The 12,179-nt window shown below is 37.9% G+C and overlaps 1 protein-coding gene across 1 annotated transcript in view; it reads left to right on the plus strand.

The window, feature by feature from the left end:
• The window catches only part of NSMCE4A (NSE4 homolog A, SMC5-SMC6 complex component), a 32,354-nt gene extending 20,501 nt beyond the window's left edge, over nucleotides 1-11,853 (plus strand). The window contains exons 9-11 of the mRNA XM_053692641.1: nucleotides 3,715-3,806; nucleotides 4,782-4,857; nucleotides 11,566-11,853. Of these exons, the coding sequence (XP_053548616.1) occupies nucleotides 3,715-3,806; nucleotides 4,782-4,853 (164 nt within the window). The 3' untranslated portion in view covers nucleotides 4,854-4,857; nucleotides 11,566-11,853. The remainder of the gene's footprint in view (nucleotides 1-3,714; nucleotides 3,807-4,781; nucleotides 4,858-11,565) is intronic.
• The last annotated feature ends 326 nt before the right edge of the window (nucleotides 11,854-12,179 follow it).

The raw sequence follows: 12,179 nt of genomic DNA on the forward strand, positions 1-12,179 counted from the left end.
GTTAGCTTTGGGAGAATCCCCATCTTAAGGATCGCAACTCGACCCAACCATGAAACTTCAGCATAATCCCATTACTTTAAAATAGATTTAATATGCTTGAAGGGACAGTCAAATCCAAAAAAACTTTCATGATTTAAATAGGGAATGTAATTTTAAACAACATTGCAATTTACTTTTATCAATTTTGCTTTGTTCTCTTGGTATTCTTAGTTGAAAGCTAAACCTAGGAGGTTCATATGCTAATTTCTTAGACCTTGAAGACTGCCTCTAATCTGAATGCGTTTTGACCACTAGAGGGCATTAGTTCATGTGCTTCATATAGATAACATTGAGCTCATGCACGTGAAGTTACCCTGGAGTTAGCACTGATTGGCTAAAATGCAAGTCTGTCAAAAGAACTGAAATAAGGGGGCAGTCTGCAGAGGCTTAGATACAAGGTAATTACAGAGGTAAAAAGTGCATTTCTATAACTGTGTTGGTTATGCAAAACTGTGGAATGGGTAATAAAGGGATTATCTTTCTTTTTAAACAACAAAAATTCTGGTGTTGACTGTCCCTTTAAGCAATTGTGTGAAATTAAACTCCATTATCACTGCTGTAAGCAGTTAAAGGGACATGAAGCACAAAATGTTTCTTTCATGATTCAGACAGAGCATACAATTTTAAACAACTTTCCAATTCACTTCTATTATTTAATTTGCTTTCTTCTCTTGTTATCATTTGCTGAAAGGTTTATCTAGGCAAGTTCATGAGCAGCAGCAAACCTAGGTTCTAGCTGTTGTTTGGTGGCTATATATATATATATATATAATGTGATTGGCTCACTCATGTGTTCAGTTAGAAATTAGTAGTGCATTGCTGCTTTTTCAACAAATTATACCAAGAGAATGAAAGAGTAGATAAGAAGTAAATTAGAAAGTTGTTTAAAATTGCATTCTCTATCTGAATCACAAAATATTTTTTTTTGGTTTCATGTACCTTTAAACAAGCTGGTCTCACTCTCACCAGTTTTTCTTGCCAGCTGTATGCAAGTGAAGTTTGCTTAAAATTCACAATACTCTTATTTAACTGACAGAAAAGCAATGTATGCTAAACTATAGGCAAAAGCGAGTTAAATTATAGTGAAAACATTTTGGTTTAGTTTGTAATTGATGCAAACTGAGTCTTTATATCAGTCCCAGGTATTTTCCAGTTACCTTCTCTCTCTCCCCTGGGAAATCCTGTATTAAGAATGGTTACTGCAGAGGTTGAGAACTTCTTTTCACTTAAACAAAATGTTATTTGGTCGGGGGTGCCCAAACATTTGTAGGATTTCCATGAGTCAAAACTGATCAGATAGCTACAATTACTGAGCACCTGGTATCTTATTTTTGCTGTACTTTAGACATCCTGAGAATCTGACCTGTTATTGGGTCCTGTCTGGAGTTGGGACCCCCTGCCTTAAAAAGGGACACCCAAATGTTTTCTTTCATGATTTAAAGTGGAAAGATTACAAAAATAAATAAATTCCAATTGACTTGTTACATTTACTTTGTTTTGATATCCTTTGTTGAAAAGCAGGTAGCTAGAATTAGAGTGTACATGTATGAAGCACTATATGGCTGCATCTTTTGCATCAATGCTTTTAAGTTATACACTGTCAACAGTGCTGCCATCTAGTGCTCAAAAGTATGTAACATTTAAAAGCACTCAGTGCTCCAGACACTCTATCTACCTAGGTATCCTTTTTAACATAGGCTACAAGGAGAACAAAGTAAATTTGCAAACACAAGTAAATTGTAAATGTCTTAGAAATTGCATGCTATGTCTGAATCATTAAAGGGACAGTCTACAACAGAATTGTTATTGTTTTAAAACATAGATAATCCCTTTATTACCCATTCCCCAGTTTTGCATAGCCAACCCTGTTATAGAAATATACTGTTTCCCTCTGTGATTACCTTGTATCTAAGCCTTTGCAGACTGCCCCCTTTTTTCAGTTCTTTTGACAGACTTGCATTTAGCCAATCGGTGCCCTCTCTCTCATTTGTAACTCCACGGGCGTGGTCACAATGTTATCTATATGGCACACATGAAATAACGCCCTCTAGTTGTGAAAAACTGCCAAATGCAGGGGCGGCCTCAAGGGCTTAGACATTGGCATATTTTGCCTACCTAGGTTTAGCTTTTAACAAAGAATACTAAGAGAAAAAAGCAAATTTAATGATGATAATAATGAATTGGAAAGTTGTTTAAAATTGCATTCCCTATCTGAATCATGAAAGTTTAATTTTGACTAGACTGTCCCTTTAAAGAAAAAATGTAGGTTTCATTAGGGCTCTAATTTATTTACCTGCAACTTCCTTGGCATTTTGGGGCAGTCAAAACCCAGCCATCATAGGAACAGTTAGTTCATTTGTTAGAAATTTAAAATGATGGTAATTTTATACAGTTTTAGAAGCCTGATTCTAATAATATAGATAACTAGAGTCTCTAACTTTGTTTAAAAAAGTCACTTAGGTATTGATATAATATTCTTACTATTGTATTGCTGCATCCGTTCGCTCCGCCCCTCTTGTTCTAGGTTTTCGCACAACGCAATTGCGATTGGAGCTCTATCTAATGAGTTGTGGGTATGGATTTCTTCAAAATCGCATACATGGCTGGAAGGCTGAAAAGATCCATGACAAAGCGAACGCATGCGCAAAATAATTTTTTTTTTTTTTTTTTTTTTTTTCTCATCTAAAAGCAAACATGCCAAAATGCCACAATTCTGACTGGACAACAGCAATAACGTCATCGGAAAAAAAACAACAACAAAAAAACACTTAGAGGCGGGGCTGCCGGAGAGCACAATACAATTGGAGCGGTTTGTTTTAGACTACAACAGTAAATTGGATTATTTAAAGTTTTCATCAATGAAACTTGTAATTTATGTTGCTGCATTGATTGTCACTACACAGCCTTGTTGAATTAACCATCTTGCATTGTTTGTAAACTGGTTTTGTTTGTGTGAGAGCATTTGCTTTACCATGATGTTACTTACTGTTCATGCAGTGATTGAAAGCTGTAACAAATACTGCAGTAATAGTTTTGTACTTTTTACCGATAAGCGCAACTACCTTGTTTATTGGCAGAAAGGGATCCAGCAAACTTTAGTTTAATCAGGACCAAAACTCAATTTATTTTTTTATTTTTATTTTTTAATAAAAAACAAACCACAACTGAAGTACATGTTAACTGCTTGGCGCCGTTAGGACGGCATGGTAAGTTCTACCTTTTTTGGAGTCCTTTTGTTTACTGCGAAATTGGACTGCGGGGCGTGCCTAGCATCTTAGGCAGTCCTCCATGATCCAATCTTGGCCTTGAAATCACATGATTGCATCAGTGATTGTGTGATTTCATTTTTTAAGATGGTGTTTAAGATTGGAATGAAGTTCCGATGTAAACACTTGCCCCCCGCATGAAGGGTTTAAGATGCCTCTTGTAGGTGAATCAAGCAAAAAGGTTGACTACAGTATACTTTTAAGGTAACGGGTGAGCGCGTTATAGACCTTTAAAAGATTGCATTCTGTTTCTATTCTGCACTGTTGTAGTTATATTAATGGGAGCAGTACTCTGACTTTTAGTACTTTTATTTGAAGCCTGATAAAAAGATGTTTCTGAACATTGTTTTCATGTATTGTCTGATTTACATTTTCGTTTCCCCTTATTTTCTTTTTTGTAATTTGGCAGAACCTGTAGCTCAGGAAAATGAGACAAAAGTTGACAAGGACAACCAGCCTAGGCATCAGGGAATTATCTCACTTAGCCAACAAGACTGGAAGGTAACTAACTATCCCATCTTTATACAGTGCATGTCATTGTGTAATGGTACTTTTTACTGTGAGCAGAGTATTGCCTTGGAGAGGTGGAGGTCTGTGGGTATAGAATGTTGGAACCATTAGTATCTCTTCATCACAGTTCATTTTCTATCTTTTAAAAAGTTAGTTGACACTCCAAAAGGCACTGAAATATCTTATGTCTGCACAAGATTAATAGGATACAACTTGTATCCACTACTCAGGGATAGGAAACGTCCTAAGTTATTTTAGAGAGATGGATCTCTTATATGTTGTCTATATACATCATTGGGAAACTCATTCTGTTAGTTTACACCCTCTGTGTCCAGTAAACATGACCAGACCTGTGCAGATAAATTATATTCATATAAATCTTCTAGGTTTCTTACCAGTTATTTGTGTTGGGTGTTGTAGATGTAATGTGTGGGAGATTCTTTCTGCAAATGTTTGTTCAGTGTAAATCTGATACCATGTAAACAATTTGAGTATGTTATGTCCCAAAAGTAGAAAAAATATATACTGTAATATCTCTCACTCTCTCCCCTGACAGAGCCCCACAAGACCATAAATTATGTCTGGGGTTAGGTATACAGAGCAGATAACCTGGTTCTTTTGGGCAAGGCTGTTGTTTTGTAAAGGACTAGTCGGACATACGTCTGGAAAATTCTCATCTGTGAAATACCCTTGTGGGTTTCACCAAGGACGGGCACATTGCTAATATAAAATATGTTTCTGGTCCAGGGGTGGTAAACGTATGAGAGCCATCTTAAGCACTTGGGCCATATGATATCGGCCACTGGCATAAGATTTGGTTTTAGTGACTAGATGTTGTAGGAAAAAAAGCAGGTATTTATAGATGGTGCCAGCAGACTGTTCTTTATTCAGGCCAGTATTAAAATTCCCTCTTGGACCATTAACTAGCTACACATTATCACTCAGAATATTTGTTTTTCATCTTAGGAAATTGTTGAAACATTTGAAATTACTGAGCCCATGATTCCTGCACCTTCTGCACCATCAAATGTAACTTGAGTTTGTAAGTATGTGTCAATCTGTGATGGAAATGTAATTGGTTCTCTACACCCAAAACTGCAGCACTCTAATGTAAATAAATAATCAAGCATCCTGAAACATTTTTGTTCTTTAAAAATTTGTGTTTGCCCCTTTTTTATTTCTTGGGTGGAGCTAAGAGTATTAATACAATGTTTTAATATGTTGGAGCATTTTTTATTGCACTGTTTGTTGTGATTAAACACACAGTTCTCAGCAACCATGGGGTTAAACGGTTAAATTCAGCTCTGGATCACAAATGTCGCAGTGGTGCGAAGTTGAACATTGTTGCTGAGTCAACTTATTTTCTTTTTTATTAAGACACAATGAGTCCACGGATCATCTTAATTACATATGGGATATTCACCTCCTGGTCAGCAGGAGGAGGCAAAGAGCACCACAGCAGAGCTGTAAAATGGCTCCTCCCTTCCCTCCCACTCCAGTCATTCTCTTTGCATACAGTAGAGCTTTGGTGGTTTTAGAGCAATGGGAACTTGTGGGACATAATTCTCACTGCGCCTCCCATGTTTCTTGCTGCCCTATTTCCGTTAGTCTGAGGTAAAGCATTGACTCAGCACTTTATTCTTCTCAGGTCGATGTGAGGGAGAGGACCTCTCAAGCCTGGAATCTGCCTGGCAGACTGATAAGGTAAGTGCTGACTTAATTTTTCTGGGGGGAAAGTAAATGGTCTCAGAAAAAAGTTGGGCACTTTTATTTCCTATGGAAAAGGTCTATATGTTATCCTAGTGCATTATAGCGGATCATATAGGGCAGCATTGGCAGGCACTGGGGACCGACGAGTCAGGCTCAATGTCTACTGTCAGTTTTACTACGGAGTTTTCATGGCTTTAAGATGTCGACTACCATGTTAGCAACACGCGGGCCTAGTGTTGGCGCTAATTTTAGGTGCTGTGCATATTACGTCTGTTACAATACAGACTGAGTGTAAATCTAATTTTCTGTTTTTTGTTAATACAACAGATTTATGACTGCAGCTTCTGCCGGAATTTCTAGATGGGTTCCGGTTGGCTTAGCGTTTTAATTTAATTCGACAAGGTGTCAGTCGCAACAGCTAGTAGTGTTAAAGCTGTTTGAGTGTTAAGATCTGTTTGGTTCTTAAACTGTAAGCGTGTTTCAGATATTAAAACTGGTCCGTTTCTTGCTGCCAAAAGAAATAAAGCAGTTTTTTTATTTATAAAGGAAATAGAGGGTTTTCAAAGCGTGATTTTTCTCTGCAATATGTGGGAAAAATGTTTGTTGTCTGTGATTGCTTACTAAAGAACTGTTCTTGCCTAGCAAACGAAATAACGCAGTTTCTTTTTAAACATTTAAAGAAACACTAAAGGAAATTTTTCTGTATAAAGGTTTAGAAAAATGTTTTTTTTACTTATGTCAGACATCTTTTTGCTCAAGAAATCAAGCAGTTTCCTTTTATCATTTAAAGAGACAGTAACGTTATTTTTTCTTAAGTTTAAAAAAAAAAAAATTGTTCTGTTTGTCTGTCATAGCTTACAGAGAGCTGTTGTCATTTTCTTTCCCTCAGGTTTTGAGAGAACACAAAATTTCTAGGCCTTTGTGCCATTATTGTTAATTGAACAGTGTCCAAATTATGACAGTTTTTCTCCTCAAAGGTCCCAAAAACTTTTTTATTAATAGAGTGCCATGCCTTTCCTTCCAATTCCCTTGCTCTACAGGGAGAGCGTTAGAGGAAATGTTAAAAAAAAATCAGTGTGTAGGGTTCCTGTTCTGACTATATCTATTCCAAATTTTCCTCACATAAAAAGGGGAGGATATTTCGGTATTGGCTAAGGGTAAGATTTCAAGAGGTTTAGTGTATTATTATTATTATTATTATTATTATCAGTTATTTGTAGAGCGCCAACAGATTCCGCAGCGCTGTAATGTCAGTGTAATTCCTTCGTCTGATGCTGATGATTTATTTATTTGTTAGATTTAGCTAGAGTTCCTCTGTTTACTACTTTAAAGGAGGTTTTAGCTACCCTGGACGACTGACACTATGGTCATAGTCAATCCAAGACAATTTCTTTAGCTTTGCCTTCATGGCAGAAGTTTTTTATTGTACCAGATAGGACTACAGTGATTATTACTAAGGCATAAGAGAGGTTATGCTCTTTTTCTCTATCCCCTATAGTTATAGCTACTATTCCCAGAGAGAATAGTTGTTCCTTTCAGGATACTGTGGTTAGAGGGGTCACTCAGGCGTTGCAATTTCCTCCTGAGGTTGGTTTTGCTACTATTGTTAGTGTTGCAGCATTTGGGATGCGTTGTCTGATTCTATCCGGATAGACATTCCCCTCGGAGACTATTCCAACAGTAAGTTGGCTATTTCTTTTATTACAGAGCTTCCCTTCAGGTTATTAGCTGAGATTTCAGGCTTTCCCATAGTGGCCCGCAGAGCATTGTGATTAAAATATTGATCTGCGACTGTCACCCAAGTCTAAACTTTTGGCAATCCTTACTAAGGAGAGTCCTTGTTGGGGACCTTTTTTGGCGGAGCCGGTTTCTTACCTTACGGGAGAAGATTTTCTCCCTCCAGGATAGGAGAAATAAAGATAAAGGACGTCAGTATATTTATGGAGATACAGCCAGTCTTGGAATAAAGGAAAACAATCTAAGAAGCCTGTTAGTGATTCCATGACAGCATGAAGGGCATGCCCCCGATCCGGGACCGGATCTGGTAAGGGGCAGACTTTCCTTTTTTGTTGAGGCCTGGGTTAAATAGTGTCTCAGGTCTGGAGTTCAAAGTTTTTTCCTCCCCAGAGGCAGATTTCTAATTTCAAGATTATCTGCAAACCAGACAAAGAAAGAGGCGTTCTTACACTGCGTAGGAAACCTTTCCGCCCTGGGAGTGATTGTTCCAATTCTGGAACAGTGTCTGGGGTTTTATTCCAATCTGTCTGTGGTTCCCAAAAAAGAGGCCATTTTTAGACCTCAAGAGTCTAAACAAATTTCTCAGGGTACCGTCCTTCTAGATGGAAACAATTCGTTCCATTCTCTCATTAATCCAAGAGGGCCAATTTATGACAACAGTGGATTTAAAGGACGTGTATCTAAATGTTCCCATTCACAGGGATCATCACAAGTTAAGGTTTGCCTTTCTGGACAAACACTTCCAGTTTGTGGCTCTTCCTTTCGGTCTTGCCACAGCCCCCAGAATCTTCTCAAAAGTTCTGGGATCTCTGCTGGCGGTGCTTCGATCAAACGGCATTGCAGTAGCGCCTTATCTGGATGACATTCTAGTTCAGGCGCCATCCTTTAAGCTAGCAAGATCCCACACGAACTTGGTATTGTCATTTCTACAATCTCACGATGACAGAGGTATCCAAAATAATTTAGTGGGTGGAGGCCCATTCTTGCTGTCTATCGGCGATCCACATCCCAGGGGTGGACAACTGGGAGGCGGATTTCCTGAGCAGGCAGACTTTTCATCCGGGGGAGTGGGAACTCCATCCGCAAGTGTTCTCCAACCTGATTCTCAAGTGGGGTCAGCCGGAATTGGATCTCATGGCATCACAACAGAATGCCAAGCTCCCGAGATGCGGGTCGAGATCCAGGGACCCCCAGGCGGAACTGATTGATGTTCTGGCGCCCCCCCCCCCTTGGACCTTCAATCTAGCTATTTCCTCCGTTTGCTCTTCTTCCTCGAGTAATTGCTCGAATCAAACAGGAAAGGGCCTTGGTGATCCTCATAGCACCGGTCTGGCCTCGCAGGATTTGGTATGCAGATCTCTACCACCTTGGAGACTTCCGTTGAAGAAGCACCTTCTGATTCAGGGGCCCTTCCTTCACCCAAATCTAGTTTCTCTGAAGCTGACTGCTTGGAGATTGAATGCTTAATTTTATCCAAGCGGTGGTTTTCTGACTCTGTCATAGAGACCATGATTCAGGCTCGTAAGCCTGTTACTAGAGGGATTTACCATAAGATTTGGCGTAAATATCTCTTGGTGTGTATCCAAGGGCTACTCATGGAGTAGAGAGAGGATTCCTAGAATTTTGTCCTCTCACAAAGAGGGTTGGGAGAAAGGTTTATCGACGAGTTCACGAAAGGGGCAAATCTTGGCCTTATCTGTTTTGTTACACAAACGTCTGGTAGATGTTCCAGATGTACAATCATTCTGTCAGGCCTTGGTCAGGATCAGGCCTGTGTTCAAACCAGTTACTCCTCCATGGAGTCTGAACTTAGTTCTCAAATTTCTTAAAGGGGCTTCATTTGAGCCTATGCATTCCTTAGATATTAAGTTATCTTGGAAAGTTTTATTTCTTGTTGCTATTTCTTCTGCTCGGAGAGTTTCAGAGCTCTCTGCATTTCAGTATGAGTTTCCTTATCTTATTTTCTATTCAGATAAGGTAGTTTTATGTACTAAAGTAGGATTTCTTTCTAAGGTTGTTTCTGATCGGAACATTAATCAGGAGATTGTTGTTCCTTCCTTGTGTCCTAATCCTCCTTCTCAGAAGGAAAGACTTCTGCACAGTTTGGACGTGGTCCGTGCTTTAAAGTTCTTCCTACAGGCGACTAAGGACTTTCGTCAGTCTTCTTCTTTGTTTGTGGTTTTCTCAGGAAAACGCAAGGGACAGTAGCTACGGCTATTTCTTTCTTTTTGGCTGAAGAGTATCATACATTTTGCATATGAGACTGCTGGACAGCTACTTCCCTAGAGAGTTACGGCTCATTCCACGAGGGCTGTTGCTTCCTAATGGGCGTTCAAAAATGAAGCTTCTGTGGAACAGATTTTCAAGACTGTAACTTGATCCTCTCTTCACACTTTTTCAAAGTTCTACAAATTTGACACTTTTGCCTCGGCTGAGGCCGTTTTTGGGAGAAAGATTCTTCAAGCAGTAGTGCGTTTAGGTTCCCTGTCTTGTCCCTCCTGTAACATCTGTGTACTCTAGCTTGGGTATTGAATCCCATTGGTAATTAAGATGATCTGTGGACTCGTGTCTGAAAAAATAAAATTTATGCCTACCTGATGAATTTTATTTATTTTTTGACACGATGAGTCCACGCACCGCCCTGTTCTTTTAGACAGATTGTGGGTTATTGTAAACTTCAGACACCTCTGCACCTTGGCTTTTTCTTTCTCTTCCTAACTTCGGTCGAATGACTGGAGTGGGAGGGAAGGGAGGAGCTATTTACCACCTCTGCTGTGGTGCTCTTTGCCACCTCCTGCTGACCAGGAGGTGAATATCCCATTAGTAATTAAGGTGATCCGTGGACTCATTGTGTCAAAAAAGAAATAAATTTATCAGGAAAGCATACATTTTCTTTTTTCTTCTCCCCCTCTTTTATCTTAAAGGGACATAAAACCCAATTTATTTACTTTCCATGATTCATAATTTGTTGTCATGCTTGTAAAGGCATTTACCTGTCTACCAATACAGCAATGGGAGGTGTTCGCTTCAATATCAAATTAAACTAGGGATGTGTATTTGTCAGTTTTGTTAACTGTTGAATGCAGAAGAAATCGTCCGCTCGCGCCATTTGGCTCTTTAGCCAGATTTCTTCTTGTGAAAGTGAAACACACTAAGTAAGATCTGTGCAAATCCAGATTTTAGTGTATTCCACTTTCAAGAGAAGAAACCTGGCTCCAAAAAGAGTTGAATGCCTCAAGCTGCCACCTTCTTCCTCATTCTTCAGCTAACAAAACTGCTAAAGGCATATCCCTAGTTTAAACTACCTTAAAGGGACATAATACTCATTTACTAAATCACTTGAAACTGATGCAGTATAACTAAAAAGCTGACAGGAAAATATCACCTGAGCATCTCTATGTAAAAAAGAAGATATATTTTACCTCACAATCTCCTCAGCTCAGCAGAGTAAGTTCTGTGTAAAAAGTTATACTTCAGCTGCTGCCCAGCTGTAGGTAAAAAAAATAAATGAAGAAATGAACAGCAGCCAATCAGCATCAACAGTGCTGAGGTCATGAACTTTTACTGTGATCTCATGAGATTTGATTTAAAGGGACACTAAACCCAAAAAATTTCTTTCATGATTTAGAAAGAGAATACACATTTAAACAACAATCCAATTTACTTCTATTATTTAGTTTGATTAATTTTTTAGATACCCTTAGTTGAAGAAAAAGCAATACACATGGATGAGCCAATCACATGAGGCTTCTAAGTGGTGCAACCAATCAGCAGCTACTAAGCCTATCTAGATATGCTTTTCAGCAAAGAATATCAAGAGAATAAAACAAATTGGATAATAGAAGTAAATTAGAAAGTTGTTTAAAATTGCAAGCTCTTTCTATATCATGAAATAAAAAAAAAATGGGTTTCATGTCCCTTTTAACTCTCATGAGATTTCAATGTAAACTTCCTTACACTGAATATGGAAATAAGATGAGAGTACACAAAAGCTCGCTCCTTCCGCTGTCCTGGGACAGACATACTGATTTACTGCTTAGAAATCCTTTACAATGGGATGTGGCTACTGAGAAACTTTGGAGGTAAAATATCTTTCTTTTTTACATAGAGATGTTCAGGTGATATTTTCTAGTCAGCTTTTTACAGTTATGCTGCATCACTTTCAAGTGTTTAAACATTTGGGTATTATGGCCCTTTAACATAACTTTTCTTGCAAAATGCTTAACAGGTTAAATTGATGGTCTTTACTTGCCAGCAATGTTTGAGCCTCATTATTGATATTTACATTTTTTTTGTTTTTCAGGTTCACAAGATACTGGTTTTACTATGGTTTCCCTCATATATTTTTTTACCTACCTCTGGTCAAGATTTTTATTTTTAAATATTTGTAAATGTATATAAATTTATAAGATATTGTACAATTTAGAATTCAAAGTATTTTTTAAGAATCTGTATATATTTTTTATTTTTAATTAAAGTTACATTTATTATGTATATATTGTATTTGGTCATATATGTTTGCAAGATTGACTTCACATTTGTAGCTTCTGCACTTCCATATTAAATAAGCTCTTGCAGGCATTCGTTTATATTTCTTAGTGGTTTGTTTTTTGTTATAACATAGGTGGTAAAAGGTCCAGAACATAAGGGATTTTGCTTTTGAAATGTGAATTTAAGGACAAAAAAACCCCAACAACGTTATTAACTGACAATTTAAAACAAAAAAACATAACTTTTTGTGGTTTAAAAATCTCTCTGACTCGTGTGGGGGATCAAATTTGTCCTGCAAATAGGTAATCCCTTACTAAATCCAACGCTTTTTTTTTAAATTTAATATTTTAACATAATCTGTAGTTCAATTCAATTTGGACTTATGTTTCCATTTATCTATTTATGTAAATCATGTCTTTCCTCATT

This window comes from Bombina bombina, chromosome 9 (genome assembly GCF_027579735.1).
Source record: "Bombina bombina isolate aBomBom1 chromosome 9, aBomBom1.pri, whole genome shotgun sequence".
Classification (NCBI taxonomy): domain Eukaryota; kingdom Metazoa; phylum Chordata; class Amphibia; order Anura; family Bombinatoridae; genus Bombina; species Bombina bombina.